Consider the following 24720-nt stretch of genomic DNA (forward strand, 5'->3'; position numbering starts at 1 on the left):
CATGTGTTTATATACATATATACATACAGATACATATTTTATATATATATTATATTTGGTAGTAAAATATATTGTGCATATAGAGGTTTATATACAAAGCATATGTAAAGTTTATTATTATTTTTTTAATGTTTTTATTTTATTTTTCAGAGAGAGAGAGAGAGTATGAGCAGGGAAGGTGCAGAGAGAGGGGGCTGCAGAGGATCCAAAGCAGGCTCTGTGCTAACAGCAGCGAGCCAGATGCAGGACTCAAACTTATGAACCATGAGGTCATGACCTGAGCCAAAGTTGGACGCTCAACTGACTGAACCACCCAGGCTTCCCAAAAAAGCAGCTTTATAAAATTTAATAACATGGGCATTTTTAAATGCTTTTTAAAGAAACTGTCATTATTATGTGATGATTTCCAGGAGAAAATAAACTAAGCAGAGTTTCTGGTTCACAGTTTGGCTTCAGTTTTCTCCAGCTTACAAGAGCTTTTTTCTGGGAAATCAGTACGGTCATGAATGAGTTCTGGGAAACTGCGCTCACCATAGTCAGGGTGCCAGGCAGAACTATAGGATAGGCCAGGAACTGAGTATATGGCAGGAATGTGGTCCAGGCAGTAGGCAACTAAATTGTCTAACAGATATATTCAGAACAGTTCATCCTAAAGCAACAGAATGCACATTCTTTTTGAGTGCTCATGGAACATTCTCCAGAATAGATCACATACTGGGTCACAAATCAGGCCTCAGCTAATGACTCAACTAATGTCTTAGATCACACTATGCATATTTTCAGACTACAATGCTATGAAACTTGAAGTCGACCACAAGAAAAAATTTGGAAACACCACAAATACATGGAGGTTAAAGAACACACTACTAAAGAATGAATGGGATAAACAGGAAATTAAAGAAGAAAAAAAATGCATGGAAGCAAATGAAAATGAAAGCACTACAGTCTAGAACCTTTGAGATGCAGCAAAAGTGGACGTAAGAGGGAAGTGCATAGCAATACAGGTCCACCTCAAGAAATAAGAAGTCTCAAATACACAACCTAACCTTATACCTAAAGGAGCTAGAAAAGGAACAGCAAATAAAGCCTAAAGGCAGCAGGAGAAAGGAACTAATAAAGGTTATGGTAGAAATAAGTTATAGAGAAATAACAAGAAAAAAACTTCAGTAGAACAGATCAACAAAACTAAGAGCTGGTTCTTTGAAAGAATTAATAAAATTGTTAAACCCCTAGCCAGACTTATCAAAAAGAAAAGAGAAAGGACCCAAATAAATAAAATCACACATGAAAGAGGAGAGATCACAACCAACAACACAGAAATACAATTATAAGATAATATGAAAAATCATATGCCAACAAACTGAGCAATCTGGAAGAAAGGGACAAAGCTCACAAACTACCAAAACTGAAACAGGAAGAAACAGAAAATTTGAACAGACCCATAACCAGCAAAGAAGTTGAATAACTAATCAAAAGTCTCCTAACAAACAAGAGTCCTGGGCCAGATGGCTTCCCAGGGGAATTCTTCCAGACATTTAAAGAAAAGTTAATACCTATTCTTCTCAAACTGTCCCAAAACATAGAAATGGAAGGAAAACTTCCAAACTTGTTCTACAAGGCCACTATTACCTTGATTCCAAAACCAGACAAAGACTTCACTGAAAAAGAAAACTATAGGCAATATCCCTGGTTAACATGGATGTAAAAGTTCTCAATAAGATACTAGCAAATTGAATGCAACAGTACATTAAAAGAATCATTCACCACAATCAAGTGGGATTTATTCCTGAGCTGCAAGGGTGGTTCAATATTTGCAAATCAATGTGATATACCACTTTAATGAAAGAAAGGAGGGGCACCTGGGTGGCTCAGTCGGTTAATCATCCGACTTCGGCTCAGGTCATGATCTCCCAGTTCATGAGTTCGGGCCCTGCATGGGGCTCTGTGTTGATGGCTCGGAGCCTGGAGCCTGCTTCGGATTCTGTGTCTCCTTCTTTCTCTGCCCCTCCTCTGCTCACACTCTGTCTCTCTGTTTCTCAAAAATGAATAAAACATTTTAAAAAAGAAAAGAAATGATAAGAACCACATGATCCTGTCAGTAGATGCAGAAAAAGCATTTGACAAAATACAGCATCCATTCTTAATAAAAACCCTCAACAGAGCAGGGATCGAGGGAACATACCTCAATATCATAAAGGCCATATACAAAAGGCCCACAGCTAATACTATTCTCTATGGTCAGGAAAAAGACATGGGTTTCACTCTCACAAAAAGAAATAAAGGACATCTAAATTGGCAAGGAAGAAGTCCAAATTTCACTATTTGCAGACACCATGATACTCTGTGTAGAAAACCCAAAAGACTACACCAAAAAAATGCTAGAACTGATACATGAATTCAGCAGTCACAGGATATAAAATTGCTGTATGGAAACCTGTTGCATTTCTATACACGAATAATGAAGAAGCAGAAAGATAAATCAAGGAATCAATCCCATTTGCAACTGTACCAAAACCCACAAGATACCTAGGAATAAACCTAACTAAAGAGGTAAAACATCTGTACTCTGAAAACTGTAGAACACTTATGAAAGAAATTGAAGGGGACACAAAGAAATGGGAAAACATTCCATGCTCGTGGATTGGAAGAATGTCTATACTACTCAAAGCACTCTACACATTTAATGCAATCCCTATCAAAATACCATCAGCATTTTTCACAGAGCTAGAGCAAACAATCGTAAAATTTGTATGGAATCACAAAAGACCCTAAAGGGCCAAAGCAGTCTTGAAAAAGAAAAGCTAAACTGAAGGCATCACAATTCTGGACTTCAAGCTATATCACAAAGCTGTAGTCCTCAAGACAGGGTGGTGCTAGCACAAAAACAGACACATTGGTCAATGGAATATAATAGAAAACCCAGAAATGGACCCACAACTATATATGGTCAACTAATACTTGACAAAGCAGGAAAGACTATCCAATGGAAAAAAGACAGTCTTTTCAACAAATGGTGTTCAGAAAACTGGATAGCTACATGCAGAAGAATGAAACTGGATCACTTTCTTACACCACACACAAAAATAAATTCAAAATGGATCAAAGACCTGAGTATGAGACAGGAAGCCATCAAAATCCTAGAGGAGAAGACAGGCAGCAAACCTCTTTGGCCTCAGCCATGGCAACTTCTTACAGATACGTTTCTGGAGGCAGTAGAAACAAAAGCAAAGATGAACTATTGGGACTTCATCAAGATAAAAAGCTTCTGCACAGCAAAGGAAACAATTGACAAAACTAAAAGGCAGCCTAAAGAATAGAATATACTCGCAAATGACGTATCTGATAAGGGTTAGTATCCAGGGGCGCCTGGGTGGCTCAGTTGGTTAAGCATCCGACTCTTAGCTCAGTTCAGATCTTGATGTCAGGGTTGTACAATCAAGCCCTGTGTCGGCTCCACACTGGGTATGAAGCCTACCTAAAAAAAAAAAAAAAAAAGGTTAGTATCCAAAATCTATAAGAGCTTACCAAACTCACCACCCCGAAACAAATAATCTAGTTAAGAAATGGGCAGAAGGCTTGAACAGACCTTTTTCCCAAGAAGACATCCAGGTGGCCAACAGACAACATGAAAAGATGCTCATCATCACTCATCAAAACCAGGATTAGATAGCACCTCATACCTGTTAACAACAAATATCGATAAGGATGTGGAAAAGGGGGAACCTTCTTACACTGTTGGTGGGAATGCAGACTGGTACGTCTACTCTGGAAAACAGTATGGAGGTTCCTCAAAAAGTTAAAAATAGAACTACCGTACAACCCAGCAATTGTACTACTAGATATTTACCCAAAGGATATAAACATACTGATTTGAAGGGTACCTACACCAATATTGATATTATTGGTTATCAATAGTAGCCAATTTGGCTATCAACAATAGCCAAATAGTGGAGAAGCCCAAATGTCCATCTGCTGATGAAAGGACAAAGAAGATGTGGAGTACGTGTGTGTACACACACACACACACACACACACACACACACACTGGAATATTACTCAGCCATCAAAAATAATGGAATCTTGCCATTTGCAACAACATGGATGGAACTAGAGTGTATTATGCTAAGTGAAATAAGTCCAAGACAATTACCATATGATTTCACTCATGGAATTTAAGAACCAAAATGATTTACATATAGGGGAAGGGAAGAAAAGAGAGAGAGGCAAACCGTAAGAGACTCTTAACTATATAAAGAGCAAACTAAGGATTGCTGGAGGGGAGGTGGGTGGAGGATGGGCTAAATAGGTAAAGGGTATTAAGGAGGGCACTTGTTGTTATGAGCACTGGCTGTTATCTGTAAGTGATGAGTCACTAAATTCTATTCCCGAATCCAATATTATACTGTGTATTAACTAACTAGAATTTAAGTAAACCCTTAAAAAAATAGTCTGCTTCTGTTACCATGATATATGTTAAAATAGTTTTCTGTTCAGTGAATTGAGTATCCTCAGCTGTTCAGCATGGCATGGACAGAAAGTGAGGGACCTCATTAATATACATCAGGGATAACTGACAGTTGAGATTTCTGTCCTAGTTGAAAAGATGAGACAGCAGAGATATTTTTGAAGACAGCTTCAATTTGTCCGCCATTAGAGTTACACTGCTCCGTTCTCGCTTTGCCTTCTACATGTGACGTGCGACTGTGTTCTACTATTCTAGGATTTTTTTCTCATAGTCCTCTTGGTAGGGATTCCATTTATTTTTCTCTTGTGTTAGATCTCCTGTTTCCTGTATCTCCCATTTTCCTCCTTGATTTTCTCTCTCATAATTGGTGGCACACGTCTTTGAAAGACAACTTGAGAAAGTAGTTTTTTTGGTTGCTTGCATATGGGAGAATTTCTCTTCATGTTCAATTAATTCTTCAGTTGAGTATAGGTTTCTAGGTTAGAAATATTTTTCCTTCCAAATTCTATAAACAACACTTTGCTGGCTTCAAGTGTTTAGTCAGCATTTTACCAGATTTAGAATAGATTTCTAGTTTTATAAAAGCCTTAATTTTGTTCTGTAGGTGTCACAGTTCGAGTGCCTCAAGCAACTACATATGTTGTAAACAATGGACTAACCCTGGGATCAACAGGACCTCAGCTCACAGTGCATCACCGACCACCACAAGTGCATACTGTAAGTGTCGATGCTCGTATTTCCAAAATGTTTATCTGTAGACCTGTCAAATATTATTGTAGTTCGCATTTATTCTTCAGGCAACAGAAGTTAATTTAAGAATATAGATCTTACCATTATGAACAAATTTTCTTAGGGATGTTGGTCATCAAGGATCATTGACTCTGCTTGTGGTGGTGTAAGTGTATAAGAAGAGCCCACAGCTGGTATGTGTGAAGTGAAATAGAGCATTAAAAATTTTTTTGTGTGTTTTTTAATTTATTTTTGAGAGAGAGAGAGAGAGAGAGAGAAAGCATAGGAGGGACAGAGAGAGAGAGAAGGAGACACAGAATCCGAAGCAGGCTCCAGGCTCTGAGCTGTCAGCACAGAGCCCGACGCGGGGCTTGAACCCATGAACCACGAGATCATGACCTGAGCCGAAGTCGGACGCTTAACTGACTGAGTCACCCAGGCACCCCTGAAATAGAGCATTTTAAGCTCATGGTTAGGGGTGCCCAGGTGGCTCAGTCAGTTAAGCGTCTGACTTCGGCTCAGGTCATGATCTTGCGGTTCCTGAGTTTGAGCCCCACATCAGGACTCTGTGCTGACAGTGTGGAGCCTGGAGCCTGCTTCAGATTCTGTTTCTCCCTCTCTCTCCCCTCCCCCCACATGCGCTCTTCTCTCTCTCTCTCTCTAAAAAGTAAATAAACATTAAAATAAAATTAAAAAAAAAAACCTCATGGTTAAATTGAAAAGAGTATTTTTGAGTGTTTAAAGAGTATTTTAAAAAGTATTTTTTCTAACTTATTTTTTTCCTCAGAACCTTGTATCAGTTCTAACTGGTATATTGCCATCACTTTATTGTTTTTTATTAATCCAGTGACATTGGGAATTCATTTATTAAGAGATGACATGGATCAAAGATGTCTCCTTAGATTTAGGCTCCAAAACAATGTCACAATCTTCCGTGACATGATTAGAACAGCATTTGGTATGGTACACCATGTAAATGGACATGTGGGCTTTATGAGAAGGGAGGAGATTGAGGCTTCATATCACTTTTCACCCAAGTGTCCTTTTTTAAGTATACATAATAACAGCTAGCATTTCTTGAGCACCTCCTCTGTGCCAGGCACTGTTAATATACTTGGTCCTCACTCAGCAATCCGTTAGGACTCTTCTCTCCTTTTTTATGCTTTATTATAGGTAGGGCAGCTAATGCATAAAGATGTTGAATAACCAATCCAAGGTCATAACTCATGAAAACCCATGCATTCCAGCGTTAGAACCTATCCTCTTAACAGCTGTTATTTTTACTATTCCACTACAATGAAAAAATTAATGTTAACAGAGCACTAACTGTATACCAGGAGCTCTACCAAGCACTTTACATGTATTATTTTATTTAACAACCCTAGGTGTATTATTATTCTCCTTTGATAGGAAAGGGTACAGTGTCACAAAGATGTTAAGTGGTTACTTGGGTTACTCAGGGTCGTTACCCAAACTAATGTCAGAGCCATTTTAACTAAGGTTGTCTGATCCCAGCACCTGCAGTGTGTTTTCAGTGTTTCAAATCTGGTCCTGTTAGGATATGTGGTGAATATACCATTACTGTTGTTTGCAGCTACAAATAACTTCTTTCATTCCATGTTTCTTCAGAAACTATATAGTAAATATCTCTAATACCTTATAGTTTGCAAATTTGATGACCCATCAAGAGCTTTTTTTTTTTTTTTTTTTTTTGGTCAAGAACATTTTTTAAAAACCAGGAGCCCATGGGGTGCCTGGGTGGCTCAGTCAGTTGAGTGTCCAACTTTGGCTCAGGTCATGATCTTACGGGTAGTGAGTTTGAGCCCTGCGTCAGGCTCTGTGCTGACAGCTCGGAGCCTGGAGCCTGCTTCAGATTCTGTGTCTCCCTCTCTCTCTGCCCCTCTCTCTCTGTCTCAAGAAGAAAAGGAAAAAAAACACTAAAAAAACCCACAAAAACAGGAGCCCATGTGTATTGTCTTAGTAGAATAAACTGTATCTTACAGGAGGAACATTCTTTTAATTAATTTAGAAGATGGTTTTAAATAAGAATTTCAAATATATATAAAAATAGTATACTATAGTGATTCCTACTTACCCATCACTCATCTTTTTTTTTTTTTTTTTTAAATTTTTTTTTTCAACGTTTATTTATTTTTGGGACAGAGAGAGACAGAGCATGAACGGGGGAGGGTCAGAGAGAGAGGGAGACACAGAATCGGAAACAGGCTCCAGGCTCTGAGCCATCAGCCCAGAGCCTGACGCGGGGCTCGAACTCATGGGCCGCGAGATCGTGACCTGGCTGAAGTCGGACGCTTAACCGACTGCGCCACCCAGGCGCCCCCCCCATCACTCATCTTAATACTTGTCAGCGTATGGCTAATCTTTTTCATCTGTATTCACCCATTTATTCCAGCAACCCAAATACATACTGGATTATTTTGAAGCAAATCCCTATGGTATCATTTCATTTGTAAAACTTGAATAAAAATCTCCATTGCAGTGGCAAGAATAAAAAAGACAAAACTCAGTTGACTTAATACTAAGTTTTAAGATATGAGCAGATTCAGAGTCTTAGAATTTTAAGAATTAGAAGGTATAGGGGCGCCTGGGTGGCGCAGTCAGTTAAGCGTCCGGCTTCAGCCAGGTCACGATCTCGCCGTCCGTGAGTTCGAGCCCCGCGTCGGGCTCTGGGCTGATGGCTCAGAGCCTGGAGCCTGTTTCCGATTCTGTGACTCCCTCTCTCTCTGCCCCTCCCCCGTTCATGCTCTGTCTCTCTCTGTCCCAAAAATAAATAAACGTTGAAAAAAAAAAAAATTTAAAAAAGAATTAGAAGGTATATAACAGCTATTAAAGCTGTTGTCAGACTCGTCAAATTCCTCTACTACCTTCAGTTAGATTCATGGCTTCAGCCATCTTCTCTTAGATCTTGCTGGCTATATGTTTATTTAGTGTTATTTACTTATGTGATTAAATTATTTGAGGAAAAAAGACAATTTGAAAGAGAAAATATAGCAACATGGCCAGTATTTAAATCACTTCTACTTCTCCAACTTTCAGTGTTTTATTTAAATTTTATTCTTTTCCCTTCTGACTTTATGTTTATTTTAGCTTTTTAACTGTGAATTGTATCCTTTTCCAGATGTGTGTATGAATGTTTTCCACCAGGCATATGAATTTAAGCAGATTTGTATTCCTTGAAATTATCCTTTTTGAGTTCTTCCTATGTGCACATTACTGCTACTAAGCTTTGACAAGGGATAGAGATTAAAAAGATATCAGACCTTCACAGAATTCACTATTTAGTGTATATAAATTATCCATTTTATGAAATGCATATTAAAACACAGTTCTTGTGAAATGAATTTCAGTTAAGGAAATCTTTGTTTCAGACTTTCAGCCTAAAGTCAGTGAGCAGTGATATGTTTCACTTGGGAAAAAAAGATCACTGGTATCCCTGTTTCCTGGTTTACACTTGAATCTTTTTTGAAAAAATTATTATCATTGCAATCTTTATTAAAATCTAGGTATAATGATAACAATGCCCAGTGTTAAACAAGTCAATTTGAATTGGTCCACTTAATAGTCATGCTTTTTCATATGGCCTTAACAGCTACCTTTTCAAATTTATCTTTTTTATTCATATACCCTATTTCTAAGTAAAAGTTAATGTTTGTTTTTGCCCCTAAATCCCTTTACTTTCCTATCCCTTATTTATGCTTTACCTATTGGCAGAAAAGAACATGGCTCTTCCTGCATTTCTAAATCTTACCGTTCTTAGTGCACTTTAAATGTCACCATTTTTGTGCAGACTGACCAAGAACATAATATACATTCAGCATTAAATGTGCTTATTCATGGTATGCTACTGTCTTTAGATAGAAAAATGGCCTAAAAATAAAAGTAGAGTTAAATACTCAAATTATTTACTATAGACTGTATCATAACACGTGATATTTTAAAATGTTATATTATTCTAAAATAAGAATCTGTAACATAGGTAAACATAAATTATTTTGTTCAAGATAGATGATTATTTTAGCTTCTATCAAAATGATGTTCCATTAGCACAGGCTTTTATTTCCTGAGGAAAGCGCAATTTTTTTAGATGTAGAAAGCATACAGGAGTAACCTCAGCACCATTGTTTATTGCATGATTGGTTATAAATCACCAAATAGGACTATCCATATGTGCCATAGTATATGGTATTTCTTGGTATTCTTGATATAAAATGATATTTCTCTAAATGACCTCTAAGATGTTTTAGTTGTAGCATTCAGAAATAGTCCTTTCTGTAATCATTATTAAGTCAACATGACTCTTTTTTTGTTAGGAGCCCCCCCGCCCTGTGCACCCAGCACCCTTACCAGAAGCCCCACAGCCACAGCGTCTGCCCCCAGAAGCTGCCAGCACATCTCTGCCTCAGAAGCCACACTTGAAGTTAGCACGAGTTCAGAGTCAAAACGGCATTGTACTGTCATGGAGTGTCCTGGAGGTAGATCGAAGCTGTGCCACTGTGGACAGCTATCATCTCTATGCTTACCATGAGGAACCCAGTGCCACTGTGCCCTCACAATGGAAAAAGATTGGAGAAGTAAAGGCACTTCCCTTGCCCATGGCATGCACTCTCACCCAGTTTGTATCTGGCAGCAAATACTACTTTGCAGTACGAGCCAAGGATATTTATGGACGTTTTGGACCTTTCTGTGATCCTCAGTCAACAGATGTGATCTCTTCTTCCCAGAGCAGTTAAACCTTGGAGCCTCTATCTCTTCCTCTTTCTGACTTCCACTTTTTGGTCTTGTTTTAATCTTGTGCATGATATCCATTGTAAAATCCACATTGTGCAAGATTTCTTGGACAGCTGTGTATATACACTACATTTGTTTATAATCAGAAGTAAAATAAACAGCCCATAAAGCAAGAATCTTCTCCTGGACAATTGAAGCTTCAAGGTTTTGAAATGTAAATGTGCACCTTGCTTTAGTTTTAAGGCTGGGGAATATGTGTGGGTGTTTATGTGTGTTTTTCCCTATTTATATGTTTACTGCGGTGGAACCTCCTATTTCCATTCTCAATTTTACCTCTCTTCAGGTATTAAGTAAGTAGATCGAGGGATCAGAAGTATGGTATGTAACTGGCATGATTCTACTTCTAAGGGATCTGTAGGTTCATGGTTAAATGATTTAAACTGAATCTAAACAAAACCCAAAGAAAGAAAGAAAAAGAAAAATGGTGAAATAGTTTAAAATAGGTTCATTTGAACACAGGAAAGGATCTGTTTGTCTTTTTTCTTTTGTTGGTGGTTCATTAGGTAAAAAAGATCTGCAGTGGCCCCTCTCTTTCCTAATCTGACTCTTACATTTATTTTGTGCCTTAGAGATTAACTACAAAAATAAACATGACCATTTGTCCATTGTTGATCTTCTCTTTCAGGCTTTCGCCCTTCATTTCTCCTTCATCTCCACTAAATATAGCACACCTCCCCTCAAGTCACTTTTAAACCAATCCTTTTAGGTATATTCTTATCAGTGGCATCACTACATTTAACTCCCCAAATTTGACTTGCTCTTTTCTTCTAATAATGTAAGTGCTTTTATCTTTGGTCACTATTTAAATTAACTGTGTAAAATGGACCAAGAAAGACCATATTATGTAAGAAAATTGTTCTTCAAACATATTTTAGGATTTATGTTGCATACTGTGTTAGAGATTATAAAAGCAGTGTTAGTTCTCTTTATCACTCGAAGCATAGTATTCTTTCAAATGTAGTAAAGAATAAAATTCACAAAGTACAGTGAACTAAAATATCAAAGGGAAAGCTTTATTTCCTTATTGTCATATCATTCTTTCTGTTTTAACCTTTTAACTTTATTTTGATGGTGCCAAGTTTTGTCTGATTTACCCTCTGTCAGCTTTAGATAGGATTTGGGGTTATTTTATTTAACAGTTAGGTATAACTTTCTGTGTCTCTCTGTTCCTGTTCAAAGTTAATCAAATTCATTTTAGGTCCTGGACTTTCAGTATGAGTGCCAGCTCTCCTGGTTTCAGGTAGGTGTTCGAGGGTAGATAGTTTAGGGCAGGAGAAATGGGGTAAGTTTGGGGATGAGAGAGAATGATTGGGAATAGTGTGAAAGGAATTCATGGAGTTTGTCAAATAGTTTTTCAAGTCATCTTCCCTTACCTTATTTAAATTCCTACCTTCTCAAAATAAATTCATCTTTAGTTTTCCCTGGAATTATAGGAGGGAGCTATTCCTTCTGTGAATGCTGCTTTGTTTGCAACTTTGATGGCTTGTAATGAGAAGCATTCTAGTTGTAAAACTCTCATTAGAGACTTTCACCGGTCAGTGTACTGTCACATTAGGTGTGAAGTTTGATGCTGAAGAAAGTCTACAGATTGCCAAAATTGTAAATGTTCCAAACCTTCCTTTCACTTTCAGAAAATGAGACCACAATGAGAATTAAATTTTTTATCAATCAGATTTACCAAGCATGTAGATGTTACTCATTCTAGGACTGATGGTGGTAAAGAAGTTGCCAGTGTCATGCCAATCAAAATCCTGAAAAGGGAGAATTTGATGATCTTCTAGATGTGTATGAACACCTATCTATATCTGCATGTATATATGTTTTTACCTGCAATGGTTGCATTGTTGATTATGTGATCAAGATCATTCCTGTCTGCAGAATGGAAGGCCCGTGTTCAAAATTGTTCTTTATTGGCTGGTTTATGGTCATGTGATGACAATTTGCCCTAGCCTAGAAAAGCTTCCCTTGGTGAATGTTTTTATTTATATTCACTAATCTTTTTTTTTTTTTTTTAAAGCTTTCATAGCATTATGTAATCAGGCAAAAAAGCCCAGTAGAATGAAAGTATTTTAGCCTATATTGTGTGTTTTCTGTCAAAGGAAGAAATAATAAATTACCAAATAGTAACCCTAAAAATATATTTACTACAGCAAAATCAAACTTTTTATTCCAGAAGGTGGAAGGAAGGAAGCTACAAAGAGAGACTGTAATTATTTGAGGAAAGCGTTTATTATGAGATGCTTTCCTCAGATTAGCCTGCCATGGGATTTATAGGCAACATCTATATTGAATTTACTGAAAAATGCTAGGCTTAGAACTGTTGGCTTTTATTTTGGGCAGGTTTTAATGTTGATGAGCTGACTTTCTGTTTGGTTCATTTCTTTTGGGAGAAAGAATGGAGGACTCAACTAGAAATAGCTACTGATTACAGACCATATTGTAGCAATTCACACTCCATGGTACCTTTTTTATTTCATGGTACCTTTTCACAAAGTATTACAGATAAGTTTGATTATCCCATTTTGGGAATGCAAGTTTGCTGCATTTTTAGCTGGACAATACTTGTCTAAGTGCTGCCTTATTGGAAATTCTGAAAACTTCTGATATATTGACCTGAAATGTAGGGTGTTCATATGGCTTTTAAAAAGTAAGTGATGTTTGTTACTCTCTGTTTTGCACTTTGTCAGAGTAACTTTCACCCTGTTTTAAGTGTAAGCCTCATTTAAAAATTATGTTCTTGCCAGTAAATTTATAAATTACCAAGACAACATCTGTTGTTAGCTGTTAACTTCATGAGGTAACTATATCCCTGTTTCTTTGGACTCACTTTAAAATATGCAGAATACTGTTTAACACAGTAGACGTTTATGAGAGAAGTGAGGACATACAGGTTTCTTCCTTGAAAAGTGAGTATTTATAGGGATGTCATTTGCCTCACAGAGAGTGTTCCCCACTCACCCTACCCCGATTGCTGGATAATAAATAAAAGGTTTAAATGAAAAACGTGACCTAAAGCAAGGAGCTTAGAATCTTTGGTACATCTGTCTGCAAATTCCTTAGGTGGGCTGCACTATACAGTTCTCTTTCTGTATTGGGAAAGTGTTAACTTAGTTTTTGTCGTTTGCTCTTTTGCTTACATTTTCCAAATTATCATTTATGCAGCCAGGTGAATGTTAATATTGCATGATATGCACTTATCTTGTTCCATGAATTTTCCAGTACTGTACAAAATTAACAAAATAATGCCTGTGGTATCTTCTCTTACTTTGATATTTGATACACTGTGATTTTAGCACAGTAGAGTACTGAAAAGACCTTCCAAGTGTTCTCCCCAACTTTCCTTCTTGGGCTATTTCAGTATCATATGAGTTATTTGTTATTTTAATTCCATCATTGACCAGTCATTGGCCTATTTTATTCTAATTTCCAGAAAAAACCATGCCCCAAATTTGGATTGTTGGAAATAAGTCTCTCTAAAAGCAATGTATGATTTTGCCTTCCTTACTATTTACTGGGTGGGTGATGCCCCTCTCCCACTTTTTAAAATTTTTGGACAAACAAAAAGAACAGGTGTTTTGTTAGTGTGACAGACGTAGATCTAATTCCTAAAACATATTCCCCTTGAGCCAGCCAATGGGGAGGAAAGGATGATAAAACACACGTTTTGTCTTCTCATCTTCAAATAGTTTTATCATGTTACGTAAGTTTCTTTATTATGATTATTTTTTTAATTTGTAGAGTCAGCTAAGTACCCATCATTTATGTTTAAATGCTGAGGGGGGGGGGGTTGTTTTTGTTTTGTTTGGTTTTTGGTTTTTTTTTTTTTTACTTTTTGTACATAAGGTAACTGGGCAATCAAACACCTTTTGGGGATCCTGGCTTTATTATTTTCTCAGCCATTTCAAAATTAAATATAAAAGTAAATCTTTTGTAGGAAACTTGCATCCTGATTTTTCTTTATTGCAGGTGAAAGTGTAAATAGTAAGACAATGTTTAAGACCTTCCTAATGTCTAATATAAACTGGGCTATAGCAAGTTGCCCTATTTTTATTAGGTTTTGAAGGTTTTTGTGGGTTTTTTTTCTTTTTTAAATGTACAGTAGAGTGGTGTCTGTATAAGTGTTAACTGTAGTGGGATTTTGTCCAGCAAGCCTGACATTTATACTTTGAAATAAACTACTGGGTTTTTAACATTCTGAGTATTCTGATTCATTGTAATTATTCTCAGCCCTTGTGTTGCTTTTGGAAGTTCTCACCTTATTAAGAATCACCCATTATACTGTGTAATATTGTTTATTTAACCTACTTGGCAATATTTCAGCACTCAAACCACATACAGTTCTCTAGCTTTGAAAGAAAAACTGCGCTATACAGTTTTGCTCCCAGATTAGATATGCTGCTTTTAACTAGTGGGAGAAAACATTAAGGTCATATTGTGTGCCTAGTCTGCACCATGAAGAATCAGCTGGTGCTTATTAATGATCAGAAAAATCACTAACTGCATTTCCATTAGAGGTTCCTTTGAAAATGCAGTTCCACCATCCCCTAGGGCTTTGCCCTTAAGTATATCCAGCCAGGGGAAGGAGAAAGAACATGGAAGAGTACAGGTTTTTAGGGGCCGAGCCCAGAAGTGACACTAATTTTGGACTCCTTTGGCAAGAACCCTGTCACATGCCACAACTATCTAGGGGAACCTGGGTGATGTGTTCTGTGTGGCCAGGCATAAAAGGAGAATATGGATCTGGCTGAGCAGTTTCTGCCATACAGTCCTGTATATAAACTTGTATGCTGAAGCCAGTTACTTATCTTCTAGAATATTTCCTCTACACTCTGTCACCCTATAGTGAATGTTTGTTGCCAAAACCTACAAAATCAATAGTAGAAAATAAAAGTGACAGACTGAATTTAATATATTTTATTAAGATTAATTCTGAATGGAAAAAACATAGCTAAAATAGTGCCTTTGGAACTTATTTGCGACCTTCTATTCCCTTCTATTCCCTCAAATCCCTCCTTCATTTTATGTCCTGTTTCAAAATTGGTTTCATGATAATAAAATCAAAGTTGTAGGTCTCTGGCATGCCCTGGTGGAGAGTTTTGTTGAAACGGTTCCAGTGAAAAACAGGGAGGCCATCTTGTACTGTGGGACCACTGATGGCATGGGCTGTGTACGCTGATGCTAGGTAGATATCGGCCACCTGGAAAGGAGAGGGACATTTTAGAAAAAACCATTTGGAAAAAAATTCACTAAATCCCCGTTTTTTCCTTTTTTGTCTTTGTCCTTTTTTTCCAAAGTCACAATAATAGCCCCCCTTTTAAAACAAAGTCTTGCAAGCTCCCACAATATGCTCTTCCATAACCATTTGGCATTCCAATGAATTGAGCAGAAGTGCATTAGGTTAATGTAGCCAAAAGTGTGAGGTCTGGAGTCAAAGTGCTCATATTCAGAATTCTAGCTCCAAAACTTATTTTAAAATAACCACTATTTGGCTCAGTTTTCTCATTTGCAAAAGGGTAATAACCCAACTTCTTGGAGGGGTTGTCAGAAGGAGTTAAGGAGCAGTTTATGTGAAGCAGAATGTAGGCTTCAATAAAAGTTGTTATTAGGGCAGTAACGAGTTTTAAAGTAGAAGGAATTCTATTAAAATAGGAGGTCTGTGGTTCTCAAAAGCACCTAAACATTGGATAGCACCAGATCTTAACCTTAGAGAAAAAGGAAGAACATGTCTCCTAACTTCTGATTTTCCACGTATTCAAAATGGCTCAAGAAAAATGCTAATAAATTAAGTATATCCTTTAGCAGAAACTCTTCTGATGAAAAATCGGCAGACTCCTCTCTCCAGAAGAAAGTAAATTTGGCAGATGGAGGCTTGGCTTGGGTTCTCTCAGGCAAGGCAGCAGACGTGATTCTCTTTGTGTATTCGGGAATGGCTAGAACACTTCTTGCACACTTTACTGAATGTTTGCAAATACCATTAAAAAGAAATAAACATTCACTGGGGTTTCATGTGTGCCAGGCTCTCTATACCCACTAATTTTTTTTTAACTTTACACAACATATTTACTTTACACATCATTAAGACTAGAGCTTTCCTGTAGCTAAAAAGTAGCTTGAGTAGGAACGAGACTACTCTGAAGCCTATGAGGCAAGTACTATTATTATGCCCATCTTCCAGATAAGGAAACAAGCATTACAAGATCGTGGAATTTACTATTATTTGGCAGAGGAGGGCCTTGAAGTTAGGCAATGGGACCTACTATCAGAATCTCTTAAAAAGCTGACTCCTGAACTGACTTTATGGTCAGAGACAGTATTGTGCTTTATGCCACAGAAGTCCCTGCAGCTTTGCCTTTGAATAGGTTTATGTGCTGGTGAAAATTAAATTCAAAAGCCAGTAAGGATGTTACCTTCGTGTCATAGCAACCTCCAGGACTTGGGTTAAGTGAGTTCAAGTCCTCACGGCAGCAGATGGTATTGCAGGGATCGCCCTTACTGTAAGGATCTTTCTTATAATCTAGAAAACAGTGATGGGGAAAAGGGTGAGTACTGGCTATTTGGAGATACACCTACCCCCTGGTACGCTTTTTGGACCTGCTGAAGTATATAGATGATCAGAGAGTATACTCCAGTGGCCTCTTTGACCTAGTCTGCTCTCAAGAAACTTGCACGGTGAAGAGTTGACAGAAGAGAGGTAATAAAGGAGAAATGTGCATCAATGTTTTTCTACAAAATAAATACAAATTTGATGCTGTTCATCACAAATACAGTATTCATGAATAATTTTTGTTTTGTTAGCTGCTTTTGTCCTTGGAAGAAAACCTGGGTTGGGGGGGGGGGGGGAGTGGTAAAAAGAAAGTACACTGTATGAGTTATTCTGTGTTTTACATATTTTTTCCCAGTTAAAAAAACATGTAGAATCTTTTTCCCTGTCATTTTATAAAATAGGACAAAATTCTATTTGTTCAAAATAAAATATGTATATTATTGATTGGATACTGAATACTTCTTATAATTCCTTCTAGTACAGAGATGGGTTCTTTACATGGGGAAACTTACATGGATTCTTTATCCCTTTGGAAGAAAAGGAGTTTTGAAGAATGATTCTTGAGAAATGTGCTACGTACTGTTGTATCGCATGATATATTTCATGGATGCCATATCAGTCACTTTCCCTTGGTCACGCCGGAAGATTTTGGCTCGTGAAGCCATATCATAGGAGTACTCCAAACCCAGCTTCTGAACTAACATTGGATAGCCACTCCAGTTGTAGATCTTTTCATGGAAAGGAATGTTGTAGGAGGGCCAATATCCTGATTTGGAATGGAAAGGAAGCAGGGAGACAGACAGAAAAGAGAGATGGGACAAAATAGATGTTATTAGCGATAGTTTCTTTTGAAAATTGGCACAGGTGTGTGATTACAAAATGATATTATAAAGAAAATTAAGCTTTGAATGTGAACACTGGCCTTCACACTGGATCCTTTTAAATTTACAGAATCAGTATACTTCTAGATTGTTCCGTTAGGGAAAAAAGAGCATCAGAATTCTTTGTTTCTCACTCAAAATTCTTAAAGCCATCTGTTAACCAGAAAATAACTTTATTATCTATAGAGCAAAATGAAGCATAACACAGAGTGGTCTGGGGGAATTGGTTTAAGTTGGTTTAAGTTAGTTACTGAAATGCCAAAAGATGGTTTCACAATGTGGCCCCACCAGGGAACAGGCCAGATGCTAATCACGGGATAGTGGAAGAACACAGTACCTAGAGTTGAGGAAACCTGAATTCTAGGCTCAGGGCTGACTCTCTAGGTCTTAGGCAGTTAACGTCACTTTATTTTCTTTTTTAACAGGGAGAGGGAAAGGAAGAATCCATGGTTTGAAGAGACTAGAGATGATCTTTAAGGTTCCAGTGGGTTTTAACTTCTTTGTAAGCATTCATTAAGGCTTAGCTTCATTCAGAACTTCATAATGTGCCAAGGCCACAGAGCCCATTAGTCACGAAGCATCAAACATGTGACACAGCTCTGGTACAATCAATATTTCAGGAACATCCCATATTACAATGGCCTGGGCTACTGTCCATAGGATAGTCAGTCAACACAGGGACTCCTCCATCACTCAGGGGCTAACCTCCCACCCTCATATTGTCTTGGCATTGGTTTGCCTTTCTCCTTTTTTTTTTTTTAACCTTTATAGAACCCCCTACTTTGGGGTGAGGCCACTGATTAAAAAAATGACAAGACATTCAATGGTGCTGATTCTGGGACACAGACCAGCATCAGGAAGAACTGAGATAAAAACAACATTGAAGTGACAGGCTAAAATCATGTGTATAATATAGTATATCTAGGCTACATATAGATTTAGGAATTAGACTGCCTGGATCTGAAGCTTGGTTCTGCCATCATTAGGTATGTGACCTTAGACAAAATATTTAAATTCTCTGTGCTTCAGTTTCTTCATCTATAAAATGTGAACAATGACAGTACTTACCTTATAAGGATTATTATGAGCATTAAATAAGTTCAAACAGATGAAATACTTACAATAGTGTCTAATACTTGGTAAGCATTAGATGAATATTAACTATTATATTTCTCTCCCTTTTTTAAACTTTTTAATGTTTATTTTTGAGAGACAGAGAGAGAGCATGAGTGGGGGAAGGGTAGAAAGATTGGGAGACACAGAATCCTAAGCAGACTCCAGGATCTGAGCTGTCAGCACAGAGCCCAATGCGGGGCTTGAACCCACTGTGAGATCATAACCTGAGCCAAAGTCGGATGCTCAACCGAATGAGCCACCCAGGCACCCCTATAATTATATTTCTCTTTATGTGAACACAGATCAAATGAATAATAAAAATAGCTGCTTTATCCTTCACATTTTCATAAAGCTTCACGATTTACAAAAACATTTAAAATAGAGTATCTTGTATATTTCCCAACAACCTAATGATGTATAAGCATTACCATCCTTCTAATAAAGGAAGAAATAGAGCTTCAGAGATGACAGATGCCTCCCTTCTGATCAAGGGCTTCTATCGATATACCACAGCTGCTTCCAAGTTTTGGAAGCAGGGCCTGGGTGGCTCCATCAGTTAAGTGACTCTTGATTTTGGTTCAGGTCATGATCTCATGGTTCATGGGTTCAAGCCCCACATGGGGCTCTGTGCTGACTGTGCGGAGCCTGCTTGGATTCTCTCTCTCTTCCCCTCCCCCACTTGTGCTTGCTCTCTCTCTCTCTCTCTCTCTCTCTCCCTCTCAAAAATAAATAAACTTTAAAAAAAAGAAAGGAAAAGAAAATTCTAGGAGGCTCATGGGACTTTTTGTCTTTTATCATAATGGCTATATGATATCACTTAATTATTTGGGAAAATCACATATTTCTTTCTGAGCCTTTCTTTCCTTACAGTAAAATGGTAACAATGCCACTTAATCTGGAAGTATGTTAATGAAGACCAAACAACGGAACGTAAGTAAAAGGCCCAGAAGGGACTGCCTAGTATATAGGAGACAATGAATTTAACTCTCTGTTTTTCCCACCACTGGCAAAATAACTACAAACAGATCAGCATCAGCTTTTATTTTAGTCCCAGCGTAGGTTTCTTCATGGGATCTAGGAACCACATTGCAAAGAACCTGAATCTGCCCTTCTATAATCAGCAGCAGTCCAAGAAAAGGCCTTGAATAATCTGTCGCCTTCAACACGCGTCTCCCTCTTGAGGCATGCTAGTTTTATAAGGCTCTTACCAGCTGGATGAACCAGGCTTCAGGCTCAGACAGCCGACTTCTCAGTTTTGAATTGCCATCCTAACCAAGTGACTGCCTCATGATTTGACTTCTCAGGTCAATTTTCCTTCATAAAAGGAGGTAGGTCTGCTTCTTGGTGGTATCTGATCTGTTTGGCAATTGAAGTTTCCACCTCCATTAACTCTGTTTTATGCAGATTATGAGCATGTAGCTTGTGTGAGCCATTTCTGCTTAGACGGCTCTCCCTGGATGTCATTATAAAATCTCTGGGGACCTGGGAGCCTGAGGACCAGGCCCTGATTTCCAGGGTCCATACCTTACCTTGGTTCCATTCCGACTCCTCTATCAGGTGATCTATTGCAATAGTTTCCTAACTAGACTCCTGCCTTCTCTCTGACTTCAAGTCTGTTCTCCCTTTTCAACAACTCCCATTTTCTAAAGGATAAAGTCTACACTGCTTAGCAGGATATGCAAGGCTGGTATATTTCACCTTCCATTAGCCATCACGTCATAGCCTTCCCTCTAGCTGTCTCGAGCTAACAGTTTCTCAAACACACCACACTTTTCGTGCCTCCATTTGTCCGGGCGTCCCCTTATCAAATTGGTGAGCTCTTTTTAACCTCTGATCGTCACTCAGACATCATCTGCGCTCCCATTTGTTCAACAAATGTGCAAATATGTTGTGTGTGCCAAACAGCAGGTTCAATGCAAAATAAAAGTACTTGCTTTGTGTCAGCAGTGTGCTCAAGAATCATCTCCCTTAATTCTCATGACAACTTTGTCAAGTTACAAGGGTGCACACTCCCACATCCAAAAACTCTTGGGGGCCAGATGTTTCAGAATTCAGGGTCTTGCAGACTTTAGAACAGCAATGGAGTTGCTGTATATGACACTGCAGCCTCCATGGGGAATATGTCATAAAGGCCCTGAAATTTCTGTAGCCTAATGTGTAGTCTCCCTAGACGAGAGGAAATAAAGACTAAACGGGCAGGTCAAGTCTACCAAACTACCAAACTGGTAGGTTTTGCTACCCAAATGAGTTCAGGTCAGGTCATATTTTGCTACTAAGTTTACTAGGGGAAAACAAAACAAAACAAAACAAAAGCAACAAAAATTTTGAGACTTCAAAATTACAAGTAAGTGATTGTGGGCCTGCACCGCTACTGTCATGCTTTACAGATGAAGAAAGTGGGGCTTGGAGAGAGGAGATCATTTGTTTGAGATTTGGAGGAGCAGAGATTCAAATCAAGGCAGTGTTACTCCAAACCTTGCGCTTCAAATATATGAGTTCTGGTCTTGCCTTCCAGACCCGCCTTTTCTGATCCCTCCCACTGACAGCAGCTCCCACTGGGCTTGGAACACCCAGACTTTATGACTGCTCTTCCCTTTATGGGTTCTAATGGCTGCTTTATGTGCCTTGCTTCCTCACTGGACTGAGTTTCTAAAGGTCAGGGATTTTGTACCTGCATCCGTGCTTTTCCAGTCCCTGAGCCGAGGTAGCACCTCTATAAATATTTGCTGAATTTGACTAAAAGCTTTACTCAGGAACCAAGGAGAGAAGGTAATATTAGAGCTATGAGAAGTCATAAGATTACAAATGTCTGGCTTTGAGGGCTCCTGGGTAGCTCAGTCAGCTGAGCTTCTGACTCTCGATTCGGCTCAGGTCATGGTCTCACAGTCATGAGATCGAGTCCCACGTCGGGCTCTGCACTGACAGCGTGCAGCCTGCTTGGGATGCTCTCTCTCTCCCTCTCTCTCTCTATTCCTCCCCCACTCATGCTCACGTGCTTTCTCTCTCTCTCTCTCTCTCTCTCTCTCTCAAAATACATAGATAGACATTAAATAAATAAACAAATGTCTGGCTCTGTCACAAACTATACAATGCCACATAAAGAGTTAGAGGTGCAGATTTTACATGTTGAGCTGAACCCGGTAATTCTTTCCCAGCGTAACCAGCAACAGCATTCCCATCCTTTCTTTCCCACTATAGACCACCCGCCATGACACATTCACATGCCACACATTCCCCACCATATACACGTACACACACACTCATCAGACTTCCAGGCTTCTAGCATGAAGAAAGTACCTTTCCGTAGAACATTAGTTTGGTCAGAATATTCTACATATGTAGGAATTTGCTCCACAATATACAGAGTGTCGCTGTCAAGGCTGTACTTAGGCTTTATCTTCTTCAGGTCCAGGACCATGTATTGATTGTTATAGGTGCCTGAAATATTGGGAGACACAAAGCAGAATGTGAGTATGACTCTACTGGTTAACTCAAAATCTAAACATATGTACATGTCTAAAAGCTACTCTCGGGCGCCTGGGTGGCGCAGTCGGTTAAGCGTCCGACTTCAGCCAGGTCACGATCTCGCGGTCTGTGAGTTCGAGCCCCGCGTCAGGCTCTGGGCTGATGGCTCAGAGCCTGGAGCCTGTTTCCGATTCTGTGTCTCCCTCTCTCTCTGCCCCTCCCCCGTTCATGCTCTGTCTCTCTCTGTCCCAAAAATAAATAAACGTTGAAAAAAAAAAATTTAAAAAAATAAAATAAAATAAAATAAAAGCTACTCTCTCGGGCCACTCACCAGAGTTGTACTTTGAAAAGATCTCTGCCCACTGCCTGCCACCATTTGCCATCATATTGGCCACACGGACCCTTTGCCACGCCAGGAGAGACTGGGGTACCACAAGCTTCAGTAGGGTTTTATTATACACACTATTTGTGGTCTGTAGCAATATCAAGCCACTGCTAAGAATGTAAAAGTCATCCAGAGACTCCAAAAATCCTACAGGAGAGAGAAATACACAAATCAGCATATGTATGCCTGTTGTATTCAACCCGACGTTATTAGCACAGCGCTTTGTGTACACGATGCATTTTGCAAAGAGTATTAGTTATAATGATCCTTATCTGCAGCAGGCCTCCCCTAGGTTGGGCTCAGCTCTGTGACAGTTATTTAACAGTTGCTTATAAAGATGCCAGTGAACCTCTGGCCTTAGATTCTCTACTGATAATTTTTTATTTTATAATTTGAACGATAAAAATATATTAAATCAGGACTATTCCAATTTTCAAAAATGATAAATAGAAATAGATTCCCCACTAACTAGGATTTTGCAGAACTTTTAACTAGGGAGGGATATTAATGGGGTTCATTGTTGGATAATAAGATTATGGATGCCTTCTTTCTTCTCTTTCTGCATTTCTGTATTTTCCAAATTTTACCTCGTGAGTCTACATGAGTTTTATAAATAGAAAAAACATCTACACTTACGTTGGTAAGCATGGTTTTAAAATAGGATCTTGACACTTGGGTCAGTCACTGCTTTTTATAAAAGGTCGCAGCAATACAGGAAAATCAGTGAAGCCACAAGTCTTTTTGAAAGGTCTGTTTTTCGCTTTATGCTTTGATAAGTGTGGTAGAAATCAAAGAATATCAGACCCAGCTATAACAATGGGAGAGAATATACTGTCACCAGCAACCAGTTGTGATGGACGAATTGTCAGTGGTGAAGAAACATCAGAGAAGGTCCCCGGTGAGAGAGTTAGAAGGAACCAAGGTAAATAGCTCCTCTGGTGTTTCCCAAACTCCCATAGGAGAGTGGAAATTTTGGGAGGCAGAGGCAAACAAACAAAAAAAACCATTAGAAAATATAGTTGGCCAAAGAAGACATACAAATGGCCAACAGACGCATGAAAAGATGCTCAACATCACTCATCATCAGGGAAATGCAAATCAAAACTATAATGAGATATCACGTCACACCAGTCAGAATGGCTAAAATCAAAAACACAAGAAACCACAAGTGTTAGTGAGGATGTGGAGAAAAAGAAACTCTCACGCACTGTTGGAATGCAAACTGGTGCAGCCACTCTAGAAGACAGTATGGAGGTTCTTCAAAAAGTTAAAAATAGAACTACCCTATGATCCGGTAATCTCACTATAGGATATTCACCCAAAGAATACAAAAACACTAATTCGAAGGGACGTATGCACCCCTGTGTTTATTGCAGCCCAAATGTGCATCAATAGATGAACGGGTAAAGAAGTGGTATATATACGTACAAGGGACTATCAGCCACAAACGAGAATGAGATCTTGCCATTTGCAACGACAAAGATGGAGCTAGAGTGTATTATGCGAAGTGAAATAAGTCAGTGAAAGAAAGACAAACACCATATGCTTTCACTCACATGTGGAATTTAAGAAACAAAACAAATGAACAGAGTGGGGTGGTGGGAGGAGACAAACCAAGAAACATTCTCTTAACTATACAGAACAAACAGATGGTTACCAGAGAAGAGGTGGAGGGGCGATGGGTGAGATAGGTGACGGGGGTAAGAGTATACTTACCTTACTGAGCACTGAGTAATGTATGGAATTGTTGAATCACTACATTGTACACCTGAAGCTAATATAATATACTGTATATTCACTACACTGGAATTAAAAAAGAAGAAAATATAGTTGGACAGTCATTCGTTTATTCACTCAACGAACAAGCTATCGTGCCTCTGCTTTAGGCCTGGTAGGGTTAGGTAGGGTGCAATCAAATAATGGGATCACTTGAGGCTAAAGATAAGCCTTCAGAGCTGCAGTGGGAGTCCGAAAGCCTACATTTTAGTTCCCTGCTTCACAACTAGCAAATTTGGCACTTCTCATTTCGCTTCTCCGTTCCTTGCTCCCTTCCTCTGATAACCTGGGGCTAAGTGATCATTCAGCGCTAACAGAGTATCTTTAATTTCTGGAAATTTCCGAGTAGAAAAGTTACATGATGAGAGCAGTGTCCAACCAGCTCATAATGAACCTCCACAAGGCTGTCATTAGCCTATACAGAAGTGTGCATAACAGAAGGTTGCACACTCCAGGTGCTTAATGAGGGGATGCCACACTTGAATGGACTTTAATGGGCAAAACTCCTCTTGGTAGATACGGCCTAGACATTGGATGCATGGCTTCACAA

At 38.7% G+C, this 24720-nt stretch overlaps 2 protein-coding genes across 5 annotated transcripts in view; one reads left to right on the forward strand and one right to left on the reverse strand.

Annotated features, from left to right (window-relative positions):
* Positions 1 to 14193, forward strand: part of LOC122472658 (activating transcription factor 7 interacting protein) — a 122333-nt gene extending 108140 nt beyond the window's left edge. For all 4 annotated transcript variants that reach the window (XM_043562424.1, XM_043562421.1, XM_043562422.1 and 1 more), the window contains exons 14-15: positions 5070 to 5182; positions 9526 to 14193. In XM_043562424.1, coding sequence (XP_043418359.1) covers positions 5070 to 5182; positions 9526 to 9945 — 533 coding nt within the window. In that variant the 3' untranslated portion in view covers positions 9946 to 14193. The remainder of the gene's footprint in view (positions 1 to 5069; positions 5183 to 9525) is intronic.
* Positions 13788 to 24720, reverse strand: part of PLBD1 (phospholipase B domain containing 1) — a 55379-nt gene continuing 44446 nt past the window's right edge. The window contains exons 7-11 of the mRNA XM_043562425.1: positions 22341 to 22541; positions 21842 to 21982; positions 17128 to 17313; positions 16411 to 16517; positions 13788 to 15200 (exon numbers count right to left, since the gene is read on the reverse strand). Of these exons, the coding sequence (XP_043418360.1) occupies positions 15018 to 15200; positions 16411 to 16517; positions 17128 to 17313; positions 21842 to 21982; positions 22341 to 22541 (818 nt within the window). The 3' untranslated portion in view covers positions 13788 to 15017. The remainder of the gene's footprint in view (positions 15201 to 16410; positions 16518 to 17127; positions 17314 to 21841; positions 21983 to 22340; positions 22542 to 24720) is intronic.

This window comes from Prionailurus bengalensis, chromosome B4, assembly GCF_016509475.1.
Source record: "Prionailurus bengalensis isolate Pbe53 chromosome B4, Fcat_Pben_1.1_paternal_pri, whole genome shotgun sequence".
NCBI lineage: Eukaryota > Metazoa > Chordata > Mammalia > Carnivora > Felidae > Prionailurus > Prionailurus bengalensis.